Raw genomic sequence first — 25,982 nt, 5'->3', positions numbered from 1 at the left:
TCTTAAAATAGATTCCCGGTTTTACTTCTAGTTATGGGACTACATGGATTTGTAGAAAATGGGAGGAGGCCTTTGAGCTCTAATGGCCTCTCATGTTTTTCAGGCATGTTAGGAAAGAACGAGAAGGGTAGATTTTCTCAGATGAAGTCTTGTGACTAATATTGTGATGCAGCAGCTGTATTTTAAAACATGCATAAATCTTAAGGCAATGTCACCAATCAGTGCAGACATCATCAGTTCAGGTTCCCTTCCTTGCTTAGCAACTCCCTTTCTGCCACGTAAGAGTCCCTTTCGGTTCCATTTACATGCAGCACAGGAATCATGGTAACTTCTTCCCTATGCAGTTGGGACCATTTTCTTGTGGAAATAATTTTCTCTTAAACTATGCTGAGTTAGAAAAAGATTGCTAAATTTTCTGTGTACACATGGACCTATTCTGTTTAAACAAAGGCAAAGAGAAGTGTTTTCACTTTTAAAGAAAACGACTCACCTAAAGTAGATTTCTTTAATCATTGTGATGGGAAATATTAGCTATTAAAATAATATACTTTAACGTATATCTTAGCTATTTCCTCATCTTGATTTACCTAAATTCCAGAATGTTTATTTTACTGGGTTAAATAAAACTGCAGTCTAGTTAAAAATTCAATTCACTCCACAAAAAGTTTACTGTCCAGAATATAAAATTAAGAGATAGGAGGCAGATGTTGTCTGAATCCTGTTATTGTCTAAGCCACCGACCTTGCTTCAGTTACTTAAAACACTGGATTCCTTGAAGGTGATCTGAAAAGTGGAGGAGTGATGGCAGTTGGACTAGCTCATCTCTACCTTTTAAAAGTAATCATCAGAACAATACAGTGCTCTGAATAATTATCTGTGGTGAAATGTCTTATTGCCTGAGGTTTTATCTTTTATCCTCTTCTTTGTCTCTCACCAGTCCTGAATGATGCAGGATTGGGCTTTGAGATATTTGGTATTTTTTGTTGCAATGACACTTTGCATATTAGAACTTTCAGTTATTTTTAGTGAGTCACTCTTTCATGACCTTGTAAGAGCAAGTAGCTTTTTCTGCAGACCTATTTGACCCTTGAAAGTGAGGAGTGGGGATTTTGATAGCTTGTTCTGGGGTCGCAAAACATAGTAGCAGTAAGGATAACATAAAGATTTCTTCTATCCTAATCCTGACCTCCACCCAGAGATTATTGCTCGAATGGAATGTTAAGTGAAAATCTAGCAGGTCCTGTTTTTTGTTTGTTTTTTATTTCAGAAGTGTTCCTACAATATCATCTCATCTGAATTTTATTGATTTTGAATTTGTTTTCTTGCTTTCTACTTCAGAAGGAAAAGGAGAGCCTAAATGAAGAATTACATGAATTGAAGAGAGAGAATACGCTTTTGAAGGAAAAAATTGCTCTCGCAAGCCAGAAGAAGCAACACTTTGAATGTGAAATAAAACGCCTCAATAAGGTATCAGGCCAGGTGAAGCTGGGGAGATGAGAGGTTTCTGTATAAAGAGCACTTTCTGGGCTGAGGCTCACAGCAAAATCCACACTGCAGTGCGGCTCAGTCTCGGGGGCTTGCACGGAGGTCTCTGTAATTGCATAAATCACTCCTATCTGCTTCGTTCAGCCATACTTGGCTAAGAATGTGGGGGGGAATTCATGTCTCTGCAAAGAATTGTCATTAAAGAAAGAGATAAGGAGAAAGTATAGAAGAGAGTAAGAACTTTTTTTTTTGGTAGATCAAAGAACCACATAAAGCAAGTGGGTGTTTGCGAATAGTAGCGTTATCTCTTGGTCAACCGCGAAAGTTTCCTGAGGAAAACAGGCTGCTCTTTAAAATCATCACTGTGGAGCTCCTGAGTGTAATACAGACTATATGGAAGCAAAGTAAATGCCAAATCCAAAAATGAGATGGCGGCCTTCCTGAGAATAAGCCTAAAACTCACCTTTAATGGGGGGCTGGGGAGTAGTGTGTAGGTCTATTAAGAAAATGCTGGTGATTTAATGCCTTTGCTCCAACAACTATTCAAAGGAGCTACCTGTGAATTGCTGCAAAAGGACGACATGTAAGTGAGTGTGTGTGTGTGTGTGTGTGTGTGTTGTTTTAATGGACTAAACCTTAATTTTCTTGGGGGGAGGGATTGCTGACTTGTTCAGGGAAAAAAATTAAATCCTTTGCTGTTGACTTTTCCAAGAGCCACATCGTATGTGGACCGTAGTAATATGTTGTAATACATGGTTGAGTTGAGATAGTCATCTCTCAAGCTAGATATTTCTTGACCAAAGTAACAGAAATTATCTTCTAAAAAAAGAGCAGGTGGTTGACTGGCCTTAAACACGTGCTCAGTGCTTGCCTTTGGGACCGTGTGCCATCTTGTAGTTAAGTAGTGTTCAGAGGTGTAACTTAAATATCCCCAAAGTGTTAACTATATGCCTGTATGGTTGATAGGGTGCTTTACAAATGTGATGCTATGTTTGATATGTTTATGGGGCAAGTTATTATTCAGGAGAAAATGAGAAATTGGAGATTGACTTCGTAAACCATGTACTTCTCTGTCGTTTAAGAGAGAAAAACAATGTTCAGAGATACAAGTTCAGGGCAAATGAATTTTCTGTCTTAATCACTGCTGGAAATCCTTCGCAAATGAATTAGAGGAACTGACATTAATTGAGATTATATTTGAAATCTCTCCCATTTTTTGTTGTGTGGTTTTTTTTGTGTGTTTTTTTTGCGGTACACGGGCCTCTCACTGTTGTGGCCCCTCCCGTTGCGGAGCACAGGCTCCGGACGCGCAGGCTTAGCGGCCATGGCTCACAGGGCCCAGCCGCTCCGCCTCATGTGGGATCTTCCCGGACCCGGGCACGAACCTGTGTCCCCTGCATCGGCAGGCAGACTCTCAACCACTGCGCCACCAAGGAAGCCCCTCTCTCCCATTTTTGATATGTTATTACTTATCAGTTTTCTTCTGTTCTCTATTTCTATAAATGTAGGCACAAGGATATAAAGCCTGTAGAAATTAAAACAGCCGAGAACTCTGTTTTTTACTCAAACCCATGTATAACCTTCATTTTTGTGTAGGTGTGTTTATAGAAAATCTTTTTTAATTAGTAAAAACTTTAAAAATCATGATTATAATCATAAAATCTCAATGAGAAAAATTAATTTGAGTAAAATTCAGAGCTTGTCATCTTCTCAAAGAGGATTTTTCTGGTTATCTTAATTAAAATTACATACTCCACTTCTAATATTTCCTGTTTTAATATTTCCTTGGAATTCATTGCATTCTAGTATATGCATAATGTCTCATATTTATCATCTTAATTGTTTCCTGTCTCCCAGTCTTGATTGTAAGCTCCATGTGGGCAGGATATTTGCAGGGCAGATTTCTCTCCTAGGCAAGGTGGACACAGTATTGAGGGCCCACAATACTTATAGTGGCCCATTAATATGCTTAATTTCTCTTAAAGTCAGAGGAAAAAAACTAAAGTATGAGGTTGAAAATATATTTTCATATTAACATATTCATCTTTGTAAGAATGCAATTATAATATATAATTTTACTACATATTTATTTGGAGGAAGGGACTCACAAAGACAACAGTCATAATGGGGCCCTGAGTTTCTCTCTTTTGTTCACTGCTACATTCCAAGTGCCTAGAACAGGGCCTTGCTCATAGTATGTTCTTAAATATTTGTTGAATGGATGAAGTAACTAATTAATGTAATTTGCTGGTACATAATATGTTCAGTAGCCAATTTTGGCCCTGAGATTCATGTTTTAATAGGCGTAACACATTTACTTATGAGTAGTAAGAAAAAATAAAAGGTACTTCAAGCCAGAAAAGATTTCATCTCACACATCTATACCTTCAACTGTCACTTTAAAAACATAGATAGAAAGTGATGAGCTATAAAGAGATTTTTTTTTCTCATTTTTTCTCATTTAGTGCAAAGAGATTTTTTTTCTCATTTAGGTTTTTTCTCATTTAGTATTAGTGTCTAATGAAATGTAAGAAATTATTATTTTACAGTATAGATTTTTCTTCTGTTCTCTTTTACCACTGTAATAAATAGAAGTTACTCAAAATGATGATTTGGGTAGCTAATTGTGTGCACCATTCATTACAGTGTGGAAATTTGGGGTCCACCCCACTTGCACAAACCCACTGCCTGCTGAGCCGGTCTCAGCAGAAATTGGTAGCATGTCACCTTAGCAATTAACATATGGTTTTCAGAAGTTCACACAACTATGTGTACTGAATTTTACTTATTTGCTTTGAGGGAGATACCTAAGGGCATTGTTTTCATCAGGTTCTTGACAGAGAAGCCAGATGTTTGATCAAAGTGAGAGAAATTACCTGAGGCTAGTCAACCAGGGCCACCCATGGGCAAAACTGATGTGTCTGACATCTTGCCATTGTGAGATGGGTAGATCTGTTTAGTATATCTGTGCTTATGGTAAACTGCTGCTCTAGAGTAGGTTACAGGTGTTTGTTCAAGGAACTTGGAAAACCCCAAGATGGAATAAATGTCTACTAGACTCGCCTTTCGTTTATGACTCATTTGCAAAATTTCTAGAAGTCTGAATAGCATGAAAGGTAGATCAGAAAATTCAGATATTACAAAACCTACAAAAGTAGTCTATTCATAGCTGTAGGATATAGAACCAGCATATTTGATTATCTTGACTCACTTGGTTTACCCCACCCTAGATTCTATTACTAGTGACACATGTTTTAAAAATATAACTATTATGATAATTCCTAGAACTATGTAGCTTAGCAATAAATTCTAACAAAACATAAATTATTAAACAACTTCTGTTGTCTAATAATTCTTGGAGGAAAAAAAAAGTTCTTGTTTTTCTTACAACTTCCTGAAAAATGATATTTACGTCAGGCTAGACTATAAGACATTCTTTTAGGAACCTTCTAATCTTAACTATGCATATTTAAGACCTTAAATTTGCTTTTCTTTTCTATCCTTATGACCATATTGTGTAGTAATGCAGGGAAGTGAGTTACTAATAGAATCATCAAATGAACACCATCGAAGCTACTAAAGAAATATAGAGGCAGTAAAGTCTTGGAGCTTTGGAAGTGAACCTTTCTATTTGTATAGAGGCCTCATTTGATAATGAGCAAGTAGTCACATTGTGTGTGGGCTCTGAAACCACAACAGGATGAGGTATGTTCTGTCACAGTTTTTGGCGGCCGTTTTATTTAACTCATCATGAGCCCAAAGTCTTCAGAATAGAGACAGTGTCTTTCATATAATCTGAAAAAGTATAGTATATGTAAGAGTGCCATGGAATTATGAGTAAGGATGATGATCTGGTTGGCAAATCTAAGTGTCTCTTATTTGCTTCACTTCCTCACCCCGCGGTGAAAACACCAAGTTGTACTGCATGTCAAGAAAGCAGAGCACTCTCTCCACCCTCTAGTGGGTTAGTGGGTATTTTATTGGAGAATAATTATGACTGTGTCTAGGCCAAGGCACGTTATGCTAAAGGAGTACAGAGCAGAACCGTACAACAATGGATAATGAATCTGCCTGGGTTCCCATTTATGTGAGTTTCCCTCTCTCCTGTAAGGGACATGGTTATATAGCAGAAATACGTCATTCAAAATGTCATCTGATGGGGATATATGTATATGCGTAGCTGATTCACTTTGTTATAAGCAGAAACTAACACACCATTGTAAAGCAATTATGCTTCAATGAAGATATATTTTTTTAAATGTCATCTGAGAGCAGAACGTCAGCTTTTGAGGAATGCAGATTCTCAGGCCCTGCTTCCAGATATACTGATTCAGGATCCTTGGAGGCAATGCCCAGGCGTGGGCATGTTTGCTACCTCTCCAGGTGATTCTGATGCTCCCTGAAGTTCGAGCCTTATTGATGGAGCATATATTTGACTGAAGCAGACTCTAGAGAAAGGCTATGTATCTGTTTTCCACTCATGGTTGGCTAGGTGGAAGGATCTCTAACACCAAAGCCTTCTCAAGTAACAATGAGAGTTGAATAACATAAGCACCATCATGGAGAAAAGATGGAGATTCTGAAAAAAAAAAAGCATATATGAAGAAAGTTACTCAGTGATGAAGGTAGCATTAAAAATGAAATTCTACCTTATGAGTGCACTTGAGATGACTGTAGGAATTGTAGAGAAATTCATATGATGTGGCAACTCTCAGGTCAACAGTGTGCTTATCTTATAACACAGGCTCTTCAGGATGCCTTGAAAATGGAGTGTTCTTCATCTCCTGAGGACTGTTTGCGGAAGTCTGAGATGGAGTGCAGCCATGAGGAGATGAGGACAGAAATGGAAGTTCTCAAACAGCAGGTGAGAAGCTGAAAGTGGAGCGGTCACGTGGAGAACTTAGGGCCCATTGTTCATGCCGCTTTAGCTATTTCCGGAAGTCCTCCTATTCAAAACATGTCAAAGGTTTTTGCATGTATTTTAATTAGAATTACCTAATTTTAAAGCTTTATGGGAAAATATAGATCAGCTAGTCCAACTCTAGAGAAAAAAGAGAAAAAAAAAGAGAAAATTGAGTTTCAGATGGATTAAGTGGCTCGCCCAAGATTATACACTTAAAAAGGGGGCATGCTAATTAACCTTTTAGTGAAATTCTATTAGCACTGGGTCTAGAGGGTTTCATGTAGACATGATTTATTTTGAAGACACTATTAACCCAAACTCTGGACCTTTTCAGAAAATGGTAGCAGCCGGGCTATTATTCTGTAGCTGCAGGCCTCTGGGCTTTTGAACAATGAGGGCAGTTTTAAAGGGAATACTCTGCACTGGTCATAGTCACTGAAGAGCCAGGTCTCTTCATCTATCCCTGCATACAGATGGCACTACCTAGGAATTTCCTGATGTACAATGGTTTCCTCCTCCTAACTCACCCAGCTTCACTCACTGTTTCCAAGTGCACAGCAAGAGTAAAGGATGCTCTCTCTAAGCTCCTGCATGCACCAGCAACACAGGGCTGTGGGGATATAGCACTGCCTAAACTACTTGAGGCTAATTTTAGTTCACCCAGCTGGAGCTGGCTTAGCTGAGGAGCCACCCATGCATATCACATCTCTTTTCCTGTAAGAGGTTAAATAAACTAATATAAGCAAAGGGCTGGAACAGTTCATAGTGATATTGATAAGTACAGGAAATATAGGAATTCCAATCCCAGAAGCACACATTGTCAGAAATATGTTAGCAATGGCAGGGGCTGGGGATAGGGTGACATAGAACAAAGAGCCGGGAAGTATTATTTTCTGATGCCCCTGGGTATGACTTGTTGGCTGTTTTGCTCTGAGCAAGTGCCAATTACAAGGATTCCTGATGCAATACAAGGAAGAATAGAGCAATTGTGATATTGTTGTTGTTGTTTACTTTATTGTTATTACTTCATAGGAAGTAACCTATCTATAAATCTAAAAAATTCAGAGCATTTGACATAAAGTTGGATTTTCTCTTCTATCAACTCAGTTTGAAATAATCTGCTTCGTTACATTCAGGATCAAATATAGAGCTTGAAAATAGACCCATGGAAAGAATAAGTGCATAATCAGAGTGTTAAAACTGCCAAATTCTCATCCCCTAGAGTACCACTGGCTCTAGCCAGGATTCGTCTGAAAAAGGTACTGCTTACGTTCAGACACCTGAGTCATCTTCAGTGCTCCCGTATAATGTACACCACATGCGAGAGAGTTGCTCTTACACGTGTTTACAGTAAAGGTTTAATTCGTATTTGATACAGACAATGGCAGGTATTCTTCTTCTCATAAACCCCAAGAGTAGACCAGAATCCGTCTCCTTCATTTCTGTATGGCCCTTTTGCTAGCTTTCGGCATTCACATTTTAACTGTGCACATTTCTAATTGGGTACCCACAATCATTACATCACCAAGTGCTGTGTGAAACCCTAAAGGATTTAAATTCACAAAGAAACTGAGCTCGAATCTTGGCCATCTAAGTGCTGAAATCGCTATCAGTGTTGTGTTTGATAAAGAGCGTCCATCTGTTCTAATCAGATGGACTTCTCCCACTTCAGATGCCTCTGGTAATTATTTACAGAGCATTGGTTTAACTGTGTCTGGATTTGAACCTCAGCTCTCAACTAAAAAAAAAAAAAAAACCACCCCAAAACAAAATATCAGACTGGCTGGGTATAGTTCCCTTGCAACCTTCTGGTGAATAAAGCCTTGAAATTAAATATGTCTATCTGCATCTAGATCCATGTAAAATATTTAATTCCCCCCCCCTTGCCTATTACATTTTGTTCTATTATTATTGACTTAAAATTGATAATCCTGTAGTTAAAATTTGTTGCACTGTTGCTGATGGTGGTGCAATGTGCATTAACTTTAATAGATGAAATCTAGCTACTAGGTTCCCATGTAAGTCGTAGTTTAAATCTGGTTTTAGAGGAAATCCTTTGCTTCATTTCTTAAGCTTCATTTGTTTTCATAACTCCACATTCTAGTCTCCAAGCCATCAGCCAACACCACGCCAATTAAAACAACAATAATTAAATCTGGTTTGGGGGGGTTTGTTTTGATTACTTTTCTGGAATATTTGGAGTACCTCTTGAGAGGCATTCCACTAGAATGTTACTCTTTTTTATGATATACTCCCACAATTACTTATAAAGGCCAACTCTGGTGAATATCTTTCAATAAACATGCTTTGCTCTCCCACATACATGAGCCTTTCATTTCTATCTTGTGCTAAACTTATAATTTATATTTAGAAACTTTGGCATGTCAGTATTTAGTGGCTTCACTTAGCAGCTATTGTCAGTAAACTGTCTTTCAGAACTTCAAGCAGTATTTTTACATCAAAGCCTTGTTTTAGAGATGGATGATTTGCTCCAAAACAGTGAAACTTAACACTGATGGGGTGGGAGGAGCAAGGCTTCATCACAACAATGGAATATGCAATAAAAAATCGGGGAGGGGAATTATTTTCAAAATATCCATGTTATTACTTTACTTATGAATTTCTGATATATGCTCAAGGAGAAAAAAGTTGAGAACTGCCATTATAAACAAAGTGAAAGGTAAAATTATAGTCATATGTATCAAGATAGAGCCCCACCATAAAGAAATATTCATGAAAAGAGGACGGAATGTCTCAGATTGGACAAACCCAGACAGCACCTCTCCGGAACTCATTTAAATGGCTTAAGAGAAAAGGAAGCTAGCAGTAACAGTAAGTTAATATTTCCTAGGTGCAAATATACGAAGAAGACTTCAAAAAGGAGCGATCAGACCGAGAAAGACTTAGTCAAGAAAAAGAGGAGCTACAGCAAATTAATCAAACTTCTCAAACACAGTTGAACAGGCTGAATTCTCAGGTATAAGTCCAATAATCTTTGCCAGCACGTATGTATTTTATTTTTATTTTCTCATTTAAAAATCTAGACATTTTGGCTTCTGTTAATTGCTGTTGGATTTTTTTTTTTCTTTTTTGAGAGATTAGCACCTGGGATGAAGTCATTCTTAAACAATCTTGTAAAGAGATGAAAATGACTAGAGATTTCTTTCATCTTAAGTATATTAAGGAGTTTTCCAAGAAATTGGATTCCAAAGTCTTTTATAAAATCCAATTCTTTTGATCTTTTTCTCATAATATTTATCTTGGTAGAATGGGAGTTGGAACTACCTAGCACTCAAATTCAAAGCCAAAACACTCTAGTACAGTGAAGTTGTTTCTAAATTCTTATCATTTTCTTTGAAGGGCTATGTTGGAATGTTCCTGTCTTCTAAAAACATACATACTAAATGTCATTTATATACCTAGTGAAACCAAGAATTTTGTTCAGTGGTTTCCCAGATTTAAAGTAACTGGAGTGCTCTCAGGAAGCCAGATAATGTTAGCCACTTTATTAGAATAGAATATTAAATGTAAGCACACTAAAATTAGGTGCAATAGAATTTATTAAACATAGACTCGGGAAGTTGCCATGATGGGTAAATATTGATGTTAATGAGGGAAATGTAGCTAACACAAATTTGGCTTAAGAAAAAACAATGAACCACGAAATTTTTAATTTGCAAAATTATGCAGTGTTTTTCAATAAATAAGGAATTGTTGTGGGACAGGCTGTGACAGCTCTGTAGCTTTAAGATTCTTAGTCTTAGAAGAGATTTTAAACTCTTTGTCATCGCCTTCTTCCTAATACAAAGTAGATTGTGAGTTAAATTTAGTTTCTTCTTTGACATCTTTTTTAAGGATTAACTTTAAATCCCTAGTTTTACCTGGAGAATTATTTGGCAGAACCATTTCCTTTCTAAGAAACTGGAAGGAATAAAATAACAGTAAAAATATAATACAATGCTTTTTCTGAAAATAATTCATGCAACATACTTTTACAACAGTGGGTAAGAAAATGTTCTGATCGTTCCTGGTGAGAAAATCACTGTCTCAATTTGTATGCCTTACATGCAAAGCTGCCTTAATTTTTTTGAAGCTGTCACTGCACAAATCATTTTAGTTCCTGCCGTATTTTAATTTTATTCATTCTACTACATTAAATTCAGATTGATGATAAATATTTGTCTAGACTGGCAATGTTCTTGCCTTTATAAAAGCTGTAGTACAGCCAGAAACACACAACCAGATACTTACATTATAGACTATAATTCACAGTAATTTTCATTCCCGTGTTATCTGTAATTTTTGATTGATATCAAAAAATAAATGTATTGTCTAATTACAGTACAGTATAACTGCTTATGAACTAGGGGAGGATCCTAGTGATATGCTAAAACTATCAAAATTTTCTTTATAATGATAATCCAAGCATTTATTCTTCAAAAGTCTCATTTACTCAGGTGAAAGGAAGACAGAATTCACCGGATGTAGTAGATGGTTTAACAATCTATGTTAAATGTATTAACAGCAGATTAAATGCCATGTTAGAATAGGCATTACCTTATTTGAGTAGCGTATTACCAGTGGTCCAAACGGACCACTTGACCAAAGGAATTTTTAGGTCAAATCGATCTGCCACTAGTTGCTTACATACCAGAGTTTATTCTCCCTTTCACGAAGGACATTTTAAGGCAGTGACTGGTAAAACAGTCAGTGTGGTGAAGTGAAAGATACTTAGGAGATATTTAAGGATAAAAGCCCGATGTTCATGCCTGCTTTGACAATCAGTGAGGACCTTGGGCAAATATTCAACCTTTCTTCTCTTCATCTGTAAAATGACAACGTTGGAGTAGATGATCTCTAAAATGTTTCTTATAACTCTAAAACCTCTGTCTCTAAAAATAGGTTGCTTAACCTCTCTTAGCATTCTCACCTGTAAAATATAGATAATGATACCTACCTCATGACTTCACAAAGTTGTTCTCAGGGTTAAGTGAAAAACAATCTATGCAGAAACATCTAGTTCAAGTAATGGCTCACAGGTATTTCATAAATAATCTGTTGGAAGGGAGAATTTTTAATAGTTTCATTTAGTTGTATAATTAGCCTGCCACATTCAGTGCCTCATAATCTAATTTTGATGCTTTCTTTCTGCAAGGCATTCTGCTATATGCTGTGAGGGAACTAAAAAATGATCCATTCTATTAAAAGACTCACAAGATAATGAGGGGGACATATATAGTCTGTCCTCATCATTTTTGCAGATTCCATTTTTGTGAATTTGCCTACTCACTAAAATATATTTGTCACCCCAAAATCAATTCTTGTGCCACCTTTAAGGTCACTTGTGATCTTGTACAGAGCAGCAAAATACTTGAGCTTCCTGACACACTTGTTCCCAGTGGAGGTCCAACAGTTGATGCTGTCTTCTTCTTTCAGATCTCATACTGTAAAAAGTGTCCTTTTCATGGTCTATATAGTGCCACATTTTTCACATATTTGTGCTTTTTGGTGGTGATTTCACTTTTTTTTAATAAATTTATTCTATTTTAATTTTGGCTGCGTTGGGTCTTCGTTGCTGCATGCGGGCTTTCTCTAGTTGTGGCGAGCGGGGTCTACTCTTCGGTGTGGTGCACGGGCTTCTCATTGTGGTGGCTTCTCTTGTTGCAGAGCATGTGCTCTAGAGCACAGGCTCAGTAGTTGTGGCCCATGGGCTTAGTTGCTCTGCGGCATGTGGGATCTTCCCGGACCAGGGCTCGAACCCGTGTCTCCTGCATTGGCAGGTGGATTCTTAACCACTGCACCACCAGGGAAGCCCCCGGTGATTTCATTTTTTTAAAATGGCCCCCAAGCATAGTGCTGAAGTGCTGTCCAGTGTTCCTGAGCACAGGAAGGCTGTGATGTGCCTAATGGAGAAAAGGCATGTGTCAGATAGGCTTCATTCAGGGATGAATATAGCGCTATTGGCCGTGAGTTCCATGTTAATGGATCTATAATATTTATTAAATGAGGTGTCTTTAAAAGAACACACATAAAACAAAATTATGTATTGATTGATTTACAAAAATGGCATGACCAGAAGCTGGTAGGAACCTAAGCCTGCATTTCCCTGGGAGAATGGTGCAGTGTTTGCTACTTCGGTGTTCACAGTGACTTTATAGAGCATAACTACCATGAATCATGAGAACTGACTGTACATAGTACACGTTAGACTATAAAAAGTCATATAGTAAATGTAAAATGCTATCTATGTGGGAGGACCAAAGGAGAGAATAATTCTGATAGGTAGGACTTGGAAAGGTATCATACAGTAGGGGACATTTGACCTTGCTTTATAGGGATATAGGGATGACAATAGCATTACTAAAGAGTCCAAAGAAAACCAGCTTTCCCTAGATGTGTCAGATGTTGGGGGAACCCAGCATAGGTGACTCTGCTGGATGAGGTTGGGCCTCAAATAGTGAGAAGCATGAAGTGTAGCAGTGTGCCTTTGAACAAGTTACTCAGCATCTCATGCCTTAGTGACCTCGTCTGTAAAACAGGAATAATAATGTTAAGTATCACACAGGGGTATTGGGAAGATTGAATGTGAGTTATTAAGTGTAAAGCACTTAGATCACTGACTGGCATGTATTAAGTGCATATGCAACTTTTAAAATTTATTGTGGAAGCCTTTGACTGTACAATTGACCAATTCCAATTACATTCAATAAGCAGTAGCAGCTGTTTCTATATCCATATCTATGTCTATATCTATATTTATAGCTAGAGCTAAATACATCAACCTAAAACTGAGAATTATAATGGCCCCAACAAATTGGAATAACAATTTTAAACTATCCAACTTTCCAAACTTCATTTGGGAATTTCAAGATAGAACCAGTGCCTGTCTGAAAAATCCCAAACTCAGCTATTTTCGTTGGCATGACTGTTATCAGTGCTTCACCCCCTTGATTTCTGAGTAGATCACTGCCCTCTGGGCCAAGAGTAGCTTTAGAACATTTGAGCTCTTTCTGATATACAAATGCCTTTGTTTTGTCCACAGATAAAAGCTGGTCAGATGGAGAAAGAAAAACTAGAAAGGCAATTAAAACAGGTATGTTGATCCTTACTGAAATTCACCAGCCCTCTTGTGTTTGGTTTTTTTTTTTTTTTGCGGTACGCGAGCCTCTCACTGTCGTGGCCTCTCCCGTTGCGGAGCACAGGCTCCGGACGCGCAGGCTCAGCAGCCATGGCTCACGGGCCCAGCCGCTCCGCGGCATGTGGGATCCTCCCGGACCGGGGCACGAACCCGTGTCCCCTGCATCGGCAGGCGGACTCCCAACCACTGTGCCACCAGGGAAGCCCAACCTCTTGTCGTGTTTGAAATTCCAACTTTAAGTTTTACACATTTATTCCCAAATACAGCAGGTCCTCATGGTCCCAATTGAAGGCATTTTCAAACTCTGGTACAGATGGCCTAGGACAACTCATGCTTTTCATTGTCAACTAAAATGTCAGTGGAGAGTTAAGGCTTAGGTACCACCAAGGCCTCTCAACCCTAACACTCATGAAAAGCACATGTTACAGAACACGTTTTTACAGTAGCACAAGCTTTAGTGTGTGTTCATGCAAACAGAGATTTCTTCATAGACTCACAAACACCTGGGAAATATATTTCCTCGGTATTTCTTGCAGTTGCTTCCACAACAGTGGAAAACTACGTCAAAGACTTGTGCCTTCTTTTGAGAAAGTAGAGTATCTTCTTGGGTATTGGAGCATTCTAGTCCATTGGTTCGCTAGTAGCCTTAAGGAATGAATATTGTTTCTCTTATTTCCTAATTTCCTCTCTGGACTTTAGTTATGTCATCAGTGTCTCTGGTTACAGTTTAAGAAAATTTATTTTATGGCTTAAAGGCTGGTTCTTCTTAAGCAAGGACTCTGTGACGATAACTCAGAGACACAAAGTTAACTCTACATACATTTTCAAGTGTTTCCAATTTCTTCAACATGGAAAAGTAGCTACAGCTTCACCTTCAGTAAAATTTGGCCTGTGAGCTTCATCTGTATCGGTCCAGAGTCTGCATGGACAGGCCTCCTATCTTGAATTTGTATTATGCCAGACTTAGGCTAAACCTTAAGATTTTAACCAAACTTTGTGGTTGTATAAAACAAGTGTCAGTGTGATTCCCCAATTTCACCCACTTCCCATGAACCAACAGCATTGTTCTCCTCAGATGTATTTCCTAACCAGTAACTACGGCTGGAATTTCCACCTACGGGATCCATGCCTACCGACAGGCCCTGGGGCGGTGCAGGATCTACAGAAGTACCCAGTAAGTAAGAGGTCTCATTGCAACAAATAAGTGCTTATATCTCTAATAAGTGCTAATATTCTCTTTTGGTAGAAATGATATCTGTCTCAGGAATTTTGGCACATGATACTGTCTACATAAAGAGCCTCTATTTATCTCAGCCTCTAATTTGCAGAGTTACAGTGGTCTATGTACATTATAATTATCTTTGGGTCACTGTATCCATAGGATATATAGATAGGAATACATTAACTGAAAGGTATCGAATTGAGCTAAAATTCTAGGAACAAACATATAACACTTTATATGGGTCATTTTTAATGACACACCCGACTCTACCGAAAAGACATTTCTGTGTATAAAGAAAAGCAAAGTGAATATAGCAAAACAGTCTGGGTGATACCTTTTTCAGTTGTAGACTTATATTCAACTACTATGAATATTGCTACATCTGTGCAAAATAGTTTTTGACATTTTCCAGTTGAAAGCAGCTCCTTAAAGGATCCAAGAAAAAGTGACCCACTTAAGTTGCTCTCTATGGCTGTGTCTACCCAAGGAAAATGAAGTGAACGGTGGAGCCGTTAGTTGTGAGTGAAATTGCTTTGGACAGTCAACCTGAATAAGTCAGACCCAGAGCACCCTCCCTTTCCTTCTCAATAACAGGGTTCCACCCACCATCCCCCATGGTCTGGAAGTTTGTCTCTACTCTCTATTTTTGCCTACATAGACAGAATCTTCATACAGGAAATAGGTCATGCATTTTTCTGCATTTTGGATTGGCTCAGGCAACCTCCTCCCCCTTAGTTATTATTAACTGTGTTTCTAATTAGGCAAAGAATCTGAGATTTTAAATCCTAGCAGGATTTTCCTAGCAGGACACTTAAGGAGTACATAGTTCTCTTAGTTGCCTGAAACTTCTCACACTTTTGTATTTGAGTGTGACTCAGAAGCCCTTTTCCCAAGGGAAGAGATAATGACTCTTTGGGTGGTGGAAGGAAGGATGTCAGAATTTAATGAGCATCTCTTAGTTGACCGTGGTGTGACACAGCATACAGCTGAGAATTTGGTTCTTTTTGTGTTGTTGTTGGTTGCTTCTTCTGTCTGCTCTCCCTCCTCCATTTTCTTTTTTCTTTACCCATTTGCTTACTTTTTACTTTTCACTAGAAACATTTCTGGGAATCTCCAAACACAGCTATCATTCTGTATTTTTTTCAGAATGTAGAAGGAAATTAATATTGTGGGAAACAAAGAGATAGAAATTTACTAAGGAGTTTAGTTGTCTGCAGGTTAGGGAATTGGGGGAAATACTCTCGTGGAAGGTTAACTATAAATCCAAGGACTCATTCAAGTTTGCCTACAAGTAAAAATGACTGTTTTCTTCAAATCTTTGTTTGTGGAAAAAAGGCAGAAGTTCACCTACTATAAAAGCTCATCAAACCTTTTCTATCAATTACAAGAGATAAGGCAGTCCCGATCACTTAAAATTATCACCAAATAAACATCTGTATTTGAAACAAGATTCCACGCCATGTAACGACTACATTTTCAATCAGTAATTTTCAATCACTTAAACAAAATCTCAGTATAAGGAGAGAAATTACAGAAACTCGCAGAGTTCATTTTAAAAGAATATTTCATGTCTCATGCTTATTTCTAAGCCTGAATTAAAGCACATGCGATAGTGTTTGTAAAATTATGGTATATTCACCTTCTTTTGGCAACTGTCCTGGAATATAAAACTGAGGCTCACGTCACTTATCCTATGTGTTATTTGAGACATCTAAAAATAAATGAGGAGATGAAAAACGGAGGTGATCTCATTTCCTCTTCTAGCTTTTTGTGGACCAAAAAGAGCCAGGAGCCTAGGTGTCTGAGTGAGGGTAAAGTGGGGTCAGGCAGTACCAAATGCAGCATTTCTTAGCATCTTAGATAATTGAACTCTTAGGCTACTTTCAGTGGTCTGGCAGCCCTGTAAAATGCCCCCATTGGCTCGTTGTTAGAGAAAATTCTCCTGAGTTATTTTCAGGTGGTAATTGGATAATAGAACAAAGGGCCTGTCTTCTCTGGGTCTTGGGAAGAAGGTAGAGGAAGCAGGAACAAGCATCTGGAGCAGGAAGACAGACCAACCTCCTTGGCAGGGAAAGCTGAGATTCCTCTGTTCTAAGTGGTTAAATACAAAGATTCTGGCCTTGGAACTGTATTTTGAAATTCAGGTCTATAGTTTATGATTTATTTCAATGCAATTTGTTTAACAGGTTTCCTGATGTTCAATGTCTAGCTGTTCTTAATTGGTGTAAATCTAGGAAAAAAATCCCAAGAGAAAAATCCAAGTCTACCCTCTCTTCTCACTGACTTTCTAGTCTAAACTAAGCAATTTAGAATAGTTTCTGCAGAGGAACAGTACAAAGGGAAAGATTTTCACTCCTTTACCATCCTGAGCCTCTATAAGCCATGTCCTCATGTAATGGCTTAGATTTCTTCCTTGAGCCACCAGAAAACATTAAACTTGTACATTGTTGTTGTTGGTTTTCCTGTTGCCTCCTGTGCTAGGGTTTTATAAAGAGTATTGTTGATGATAAATTCTGGCTATAGTAAGTTTTACAAAAGTCTTTATACTTCTGCACATATCCAAAACACATCTGGTTTAAAAAAAAAAAAAAGCCACAATCGCAAAGTAGTAGACTTTCTGGCTGAACACAGAGTGGATTTAGGAGGGGGTAGGGAGATGGTAATAGTGATGAGGGAGATAAGAGGGGTGAGCAAGATTGGCCACAGGTCTGGATAGAAACCCCTTTTGTGTTGCCTGCATAACAAAAGCCACATAGGGTAGTTATATTTTTAACACACCACTATGTTTGGTTTGAAGCCCGTGTTGCTATAATAATGTTTTATTGTTCCACACAGCCAGACTGTCAGTGGTATGCTCCCGACCTGTTTCCGCCAGATGTGCAGGACAAGGCGAATGGTAAGACCGCAGCTGTATTGAGCATTCTTTCATGTTTACATTTTAATGGGCTCTTTTGGGGATGTTTACTTGACATACATTCACTCATACTCGGGGAGGACCCACTATAAAGTTGAGTTGCATACACAACTCTAATGTGATGCACCTGGGGTTAAATTGAACTTCTTCAGAAAAAGAAAATGTTCGAATGCAGAAATGCATGGATCTCAGTTCTGGCATCTGTTCCTATTCCATCTCAGAGTCAGTATTCCATCCGGGGTTAGAAATGAGAACTTCCAGCAGAGCTGCATTATAACAACAACAACAAAGTTCTGTGATTCTACTGCAAAAGACAGATGCACATCCACTATTCCAGGTTGAGTTTGCTAGACAGATGTTTTAAATGTCACTGGCAGACAGACAGAGGAAACCAAAGGCTCAGAGCTGTGTTCCCTAATGACTAAGTGTCAGGCTCCAAGTTTAGGCCAGAGTTGCCCACAACGCCCACTTCTAGGTATGCTGAGAAAAATGGAAAAGTCACCTACCAAGTACTCACAACTAAGAGTACTCTTTTACCTTATTTTTCTTTGGTTTACCATTCTCTTCTTTCTTTCCAGCATATGCTATACTTTCTACTGCTTGTTTCTCTGGTCTCATGAGTCCACCCAGGAGTGGGCTGAATAAACTGGGCTATAATTATAATCCCTCTTCTGTTTTCATCACATATAATCAGAAGTCAGCAATGTCTGCTGCATGTTTAACATTCCATATGACACATACCTGTGACTCTAAGTTGTTAATTTCCAGAGATTGGAATCTATCTACAAAAGCTGAAGAGGAGCCGTGTTCCAATTTCAGGCCATACTTGGAATGTTATCTCATTTAGTTCAGATCTGAGGTCACAGAATTCTAGTGTTTAGTACAAGGAATCCATTACGGAGTGGAAGTAGAGAGCCGGGGATACTATATGTAATTTTCCAGTTGGGAACTTCACAAGTCCAAGGACTTTTCATGGTAGTCTGCGTAAATGGAGCCTCCTACAGTTGTGCAGCACACAACCTGGACAGCTGTACACAGCAGCACTGAGAGTGGCAAAGGCCATAGCTCACAGTAGCATTATGGAGAAGAAAGATAAAAAGTGAGAACTCTATAATAAAATGTCTAGGTATTTATCAGAAAACTGTAGGACTTTCTTTTTTCTTTTCTTTCTACTACTAATATAACCATTGGTTTTAATGAAGTTCTTGGGTTCCAGTCATAAAGGAGAGCTTTTAATAGAAAGGCATACTATTAACCATAATGATTGTTGCATAATGTCTGTGTTTCTGAAATACATTAGCTGAGTTGCCATCCAATTATAGTTTCCCATTTTATATTATATTGGTCTGGAATGAATATTAAAGATATTTTCTCCTGAGTTGGAGTTTAATCACTAGAAAATACAATTATGCAGTAGAGAATTCGATAATATCATAAAGCCATTTATATATCACTATAGTATTCGTCCTGGACCAAAGTAATAGAAACTAATGATTATATAAAATAGGACTGAATTGTGATGATCTTCAAAAACTAAATAACATGCAAAAATATAATTTTATAGTCAGTGTGTGAGACCTACTGATTTTTGTCTACTTGGGAAGAAATATAAGAGCTCTGTGATGTATAAACATGTTGTGTGACAGGGTCTACAGATATAAAGTAAGTTTTATTATTATACCATTTTACAGATGAGGAAACTGAGGCTTGGAGAATTTAAGTAGCATGCCTAAATCACAGAGTTAGGAAGATTTAACCCTGGGATTAGATTCCAGGTATATAACACCTCAAAACCTGTGCTTGAATCATATCCTGTAGTGCCCTTGAAAAGCTACCTCTCTTACTATATTAAAACTCTCTAAAATGGTAGATATAAAAGTAACAATGGGGGTCTTAACTTGGATAATTATAGGTCTAGTATCTAACCCTCAATAATCTCTTCTTCCTAAGAACTCATAGCATATATTATCTGTGCTTCTCATTTGACACTTAGAATATCACAGGTAAAAGACACAGTACTATGTAAGAATAAGTGCATAATAAATGTGTTATGAGGTAAATCTTGCTTGGGCAGTCCTGGTGGAAACTGAAGGGTTATATTACCATTTGGAACCTGTCCTCCGTACCGGCACTGCTCTGCAGCTGACTGTGGCTTGTCTACAGGGAAGAGGGCTGATCATGACTAGGGGACTATTATAGAAAGAAACCTCCTTACTTTAAAATCTACCTGCTTGGAATTCCTGTTGCCCCTTTTCTAGCTTCCAAAGCTGATGCTGTTTCAAAGCTCAAGCCAGGTCATGACACTTGGCAGAAGCTCTGAAATCACACTTGTCACAAACATCCCACGTGCCATTATTTAATTTCGGTAGTGAATCTTTTTATTTTTTGTTTTATTTAATTGGAAAGCTCCTTTTGCTTTGTCGATCCAACACAATTGCTCAGAGTTCTTAAAAATAATTGTGTAGTATTGATTGTTAAAAAAAATATGGGTTTAAAGAGCTTTTATTATAAAGATATTTTTATTGTCTCATCATATGACCAATACATTTATTCTCCACTATTCAAGAATATACTGCTAGTCAATATAGCCTGTGTTTTGGACTAGAAATACCAAAATGCAAGCAATGGAAAGAAAAATCAGTGGAAAAATTAGACTCTGTTTCTGATAATCTATAAACAAGCTATTTCTGAAAACTGCTATACGTTTTATTCATATAATACTTAAAATATTTTATTTATATAAAAAGGATCCTTTTTAAAATGTGGATATTTAAATTAATATTAATTAGTACATATGCTTCCTAGATTGTCCTAGTTCTCGGTTTTTATTAATTTCCTATTACTCCTGACAAATTTATTTTTCTGACCCCAATATATGTAGGATATTTTTATCTTAGTATCTTCCTTTATAATTATTCCTCTTATTATAATTTAACCTGAAGTAGTGGCTCCAATGTCTACACATAGAGCGGCAGCCTTGTGATTTTTAAAAGGGACAGTGGGTACAAAGTGGGTGACTAAACGTCTATGCTACCGCTAGAGCCTCCTCTGACATTCCCAGGGTCTGCGACAAGAACACAAGGAAAGCTGCATACTTTATTTGTAAATATTTAAACATTATGGATCAGGCTTAGAAGCTATTAAAGTATAGTCTATCCTCCTATTGATAAATATAACTGGAAGGCCAGCGTCAAATTTAGAACACTCAGATTCCAGCCAGTTCTGTGCTAGAAAGCAGTGGCACAGGAAGACCTGAGCCATGGCCCACCCCCTTCCCTCCCACCTACCCGCTGGGAGGGGTCTTGAGTGTGAATTTGAGGACAGCCAGCAGGCACATCCCAACTTCATATACCCCTCACTACCCTACAAACGGCACCCCTTGGCTTCGGGCCTGGGGAAGAAGACAACATGGGGCCTGGAAGCAGACCCGGGGTCACCTGGCAAAGAATCTGGGGGTCTGCTTGTGGGTGCCAGGAGCTTGTTCTAAAGGAAGGTAGGCCCACATGATGAGAGGGAGTCTGGCTGGAGGAGGGCCAGAGCAGGGTCCTCTGAAGAGTGGGGACCCAGTGAAGGGCTCCCTGGCCGAGGATTAAGGTCAGTTGGTACTGAGTACAACATGGAACAGTCTTCAGGTCAACTGATTTCCAGCCTTGCTCTCAGCCACTGTCTGTGGTCATTTTAGAGTGCTTTGGGGACACACTGAAAATCAAATCTTCTTTCAGAACCTCAAGATTTGAATAAAGGTTTTCAAGGCTTTGAGACTTTCCTAGCTTTCTCTCTGCATAGCATTAAATAATGGCATTTTTCTACATGATGTAGAAAATGTAACATCTACGTGATGTCCCCAGATGTCAACGGGTTACAGTTTCTGTTTAAACATGTGATTTTACAAAGAACTTTTAATCTCATTTTATCTGTTATCAGAATGAGATGCAAAATGACTTCCATGTTTCCAGAACAATTACGGCACAGCAGAGTTAGTATAACCTTGGAAGCATGTTGTTTGTTTCCTCCTTTTTGAAATGTCAAAAGGCTATGTTTTCTGACTCTATTGTATGCCAATCACTTCTGCACCTTCCAAAATTTTCATATGGTATAGAGCTGAACTTTGTCTAATGAGCTGGACCTCAATTCTTACATATTTGGAATGGCATGAAATGTAGGCACGCAAGATTGTGTTGTGAGCAAACATCATTATTTCTTTACAATATAGAAGATCAAAGCCCAACCATTATAATTGGCCTTTACCGATGTCTAATAATAAAGAATTAATTGAATACTGCCTGAATTCATTTCCTAGAGCTACCATAACAAAGTACCACAAACTAGGTGGCTGAAAACAGCAAAAATGTATGCTCTCACAGCTCTGGAGGCTGGAAGTCTGAAATCAAGGTGTTGGGACGGTCGTGCTGCCTTCAGAGCCTGTAGGGGAGGGTCCTTCCTTGCCTCTTTCAGCCTCTAGTAGTCCCAGATGTTCCTTGGCCGCGGCAGCATAAGGCCAATCTCTGCCTCTCTCTTCACGTGGCTATCTTCCCTCTGTGTCTGTGTCTAAATTTTCCTCTTCTTATAAGGACACCAGTCATATTGGATTAGGCTAATCCAGTGTAACCTCATATTAACCTGATTATGTCTGCAAAGCCCCTATTCCCAAATAAGGACACGTTCACAGGTACCAGGGGCAAGGACTTAAACATACCTTTTGGGGGGGACACGGTTCCCCCAATAACACTAACTGTATGCCAGAAACTATTTTAGGGGCCTTCTATTTATTATCTCGTCAAAACCTTACAGCAGCCATGTGAAACGAGGACTGCCGTTGTCCCTGTTTTGTAAATGTGAAAACTGAGAAGCAGAGAGATCATGTAACTTGTCCAACCCCACATGGTTGGACATGGCTGGTTATTGGCTGGGACACAGACAAGCTTACACAGTCTAGCTCCAAAGCCCACATTGTAACCACTAAGCAATGTGGACCACCCCATGCTCTGCATTAAGTAAAATGTAATAGTGTCATACTTTGCATTTATTCTATTTAAATACATTCTAATTGTCCTGTCCTGAAAACCAGAATCTTTATGTCTCAGGGTGTGTCTTTTTTTTTTTTTTTTTTTGCGGTACGCGGGCCTCTCACCGCTGTGGCCTCTCCCGTTGCGGAGCACAGGCTCCGGACGCACAGGCTCAACGGCCATGGCTCACGGGCCCAGCCGCTCAGCGGCAGGCAGGATCCTCCCGGACCGGGACACGTGTCCCCTGCATCGGCAGGCGGATTCCCAACCGCTGCGCCACCAGGGAAGCCCCCAGGGTGTGTCTTTTTATAACTGTCTTTATTTAAACATTACAGGTAATTTTACATTGGTAAATGGCTTGGATTCGTTGGATTTTTTCCAATTCCTAATAGTATGAAGAGATAAAGGGACCAGTGTAAATAGTAAAAAGTACTTAAGAAATGTAAGAAACAGAAGAAACTTAAAGACCGTACTTTGTATAATTTTCAATACAGATGGATAAAATATTACAATATTTTTCTTTTATCAAATGCATTACTGTCTTAATAAAGGAAATTAATTGAAACTTAGAGGCAGATAATTTTATGCCTGTTTCTAGATTGTTTGAAAAGAATTACAGGAGAAATGCCACCTCACCTTTAATGCTCTTAAGGTCAGCTTATCAGTAAACTAAATGATTTTGCTAAAAGAATAATAAAGTGCAAAAGTATATTTACATGTACAGGAACATGAAAATACAGGTGGTAAATATATTCCTAGTCAAACACTGATTTTATAAGCAAAGACTAAACATTCTATTTAGTATTTTGTATGAATAGATACAGAAGATAGATAGATCGATCCTAGATGAGAAAAATGCACACAATAAGTCTAGACTAGTCACAGTTCCACCAGGTAAATGAAATTGTAGTAATTCTATTAAATGGAAGATAAAAATCCATAGGGAAGGAAAGCAAGGTATATATTTTATTTTTCTGCATCCCAACTGGGAAGAAAGTTTACTTACCTAGGTTTCCTTACTGTTCATGCCTAAGCGTTCACATTCTAAGAGGTTAGTGGGCACGTAGAGAGCAGAGTCCCCTCAGTCCTTTCAAAACCCCTCTGCGGCGCTGATACCCCCTCCACTCTTAACCACCAACTGTACTTTAGATTCAGCTACTACTTGATGTAGAGTTGAGACATGGCTTCTGTCACCAAGATCTCTGGGGTCTATTCAGATCACTTTGGCATCAGGCTACTTAACCTGTGCTCCTGTGAACATGGAAACCTACAGTGTAACCAACACCATTAATAGATAATTACTTACCCAATTAGTGGGTAGAGTCCTTCACCAAGCAATAAGGCAAAGCCAATTCTTCCTAGCAGGTGAGGACCCACATTCCCTTGTGGTGTTTCTCTTGTCCTGCCCCCATAACTGCAGAGCCAAGTCTCACGACAGAAGTCTCTAACCAACTTCACTATATAAGGACACTCTGCCTTCCATTCTAGGAACTCAAGACCTGTATTTGCCTTTGTTCAGACTTCCATTCTGCCATGGATTATCTCATGGGCCATAGCTGCTCTCCATCTAAAACTTGTGGGTAGTAGCCCTTGCCTCTATACCTATTTCACAAGAGTGCTGTAAAAACTACACAGGAACTAATTTTTCTTAATGTTTTAAGATACCTAGAGGTAGGCATCATTAATTAATGGATTAATTCTAAACTTCAGGATTGGTTAGACCAGTAGATCATGCTTCTGGATCCAAATTTATGTTCTCACCATATTAGATATCTTTTCTTTTTGGAAATGCAAAAACTTTTTAAGCAAATTAAGGAATGCTTCCAGACTTTAAAAAATTATTATAAAGTTACATTCCCATCTAAACACATTTTTACCTATATTTTTATATTTTCTCAGTTTAGTGCATAATCATGTCTAGTCTGTCTTTAAAATACACCAAAAGTTCAGGTATATATTGTAAATGAATTCTTTGCCATAAATTGTAATTCTGTGCCATAAATTGCATGTGATTTCAAAAACGTACACCACAAATATCTTAAGAACGTTATGCGGCTAAGTTCCTGTAGAAACTGTAGCTAACATTTCTGAGAAAGTAAGATACTTATTACGTTTAATATAACTTTCCAAAAAGGCATTAAATATTTTTTTCTTTTTTTAATTGAGGTATAGTTGATTTACAATATTATGTAAGTTTCAGGTGTACAACATAGTGATTCACAAATTTTGAAGGTTGTACTCTCCTCATAGTTCATTATAACATATTCATCCATTCATTATAAAATATTGGCTATATTTCCTGTGCTGTACAATAAAGACTTGTAGCTTATTTATTTTATGCATGGTACTTTGTACCTCTTAATCCCCTGCCCCTTTCTTGTCCCTCTCCATTCCCTCTCCCCACTGGTAACCACTGGTTTGTTCTCTATATCTGTGAGTCTGTTTCTGTTTTACTATATTCTCTAGTTTGTTGTATTTTTTAGATTCTACATATAAGTGATATCATACAGTATTTACCTTTCTCTGTCTGACTTATCTCACATAATACCCTCCAAGTCCATCTATGTTGTTGCAAGTGGCAAAATTTCATTCTCTTTTATGGCTGAGTAATATTCCGTTATATATGTATTATGTATTATATATATTATATATATCCATTATACATGTAATGTATATATAATGCATATAGTATATATTTTTATACATATATATATATATATACATATCCCACATCTTCCTTATCCATTCATCTGTTGATGAACACTGAGGTTGCTTCCATATCTTGGCTATTGTAAACAATGCTGCTATGAACATTGGAGTACATATATCTTTTTGAATTAGTGCTTTTGTTTTCTTCAGATACATACCCAGGAGTGGAATTGCTGGATCATACGGTAGTTCTATTTTTAGTTTTTTTGACGAAACTCCATACTGTTTTCCACAGTGGCGACACCAATTTACACTCCCACCAACAGTGTCCAAGGGTTACCATTTCTCCACATCCTTGCCAATATTTGTTATTTGTGGTCCTTTTGTTGATAGCCATTCTGGCAGTGTGAGCTAATATCTCATTGTGGTTTTGATTTTCATTTCTTTGATGATCAATGATGTTGAGCATCTTTTCATGTGCCTATTGGTCAAATGACTGTCTTCTTTGGAAAAATGTCTGTTCAGGTCTTATGCCCATTTTTAATTGGGTTGTTTGTTTGTTTTGATATTGAGTTGTATGAGCTATTTATATATGTTAGATATTAACCCCTTATCGGTCACATCATTCGCAAGTATTTACTCCCATCCAGTAGCTTGTCTTTTCA

At 38.1% G+C, this 25,982-nt stretch overlaps 1 protein-coding gene across 1 annotated transcript in view; it reads left to right on the top strand.

Moving 5' to 3' along the window:
• TNIP3 (TNFAIP3 interacting protein 3) overlaps positions 1-25,982 on the top strand; it is a 90,219-nt gene that overhangs the window by 62,746 nt on the left and 1,491 nt on the right. The window contains exons 7-12 of the mRNA XM_060147423.1: positions 1,339-1,467; positions 6,230-6,349; positions 9,240-9,365; positions 13,431-13,481; positions 14,602-14,700; positions 17,584-17,644. Of these exons, the coding sequence (XP_060003406.1) occupies positions 1,339-1,467; positions 6,230-6,349; positions 9,240-9,365; positions 13,431-13,481; positions 14,602-14,700; positions 17,584-17,644 (586 nt within the window). The remainder of the gene's footprint in view (positions 1-1,338; positions 1,468-6,229; positions 6,350-9,239; positions 9,366-13,430; positions 13,482-14,601; positions 14,701-17,583; positions 17,645-25,982) is intronic.

This window comes from Lagenorhynchus albirostris, chromosome 4 (assembly GCF_949774975.1).
Source record: "Lagenorhynchus albirostris chromosome 4, mLagAlb1.1, whole genome shotgun sequence".
Classification (NCBI taxonomy): domain Eukaryota; kingdom Metazoa; phylum Chordata; class Mammalia; order Artiodactyla; family Delphinidae; genus Lagenorhynchus; species Lagenorhynchus albirostris.
Note: the sequence above shows the minus strand (reverse complement) of the source record. Positions and strands in the feature narration are given on the sequence as shown.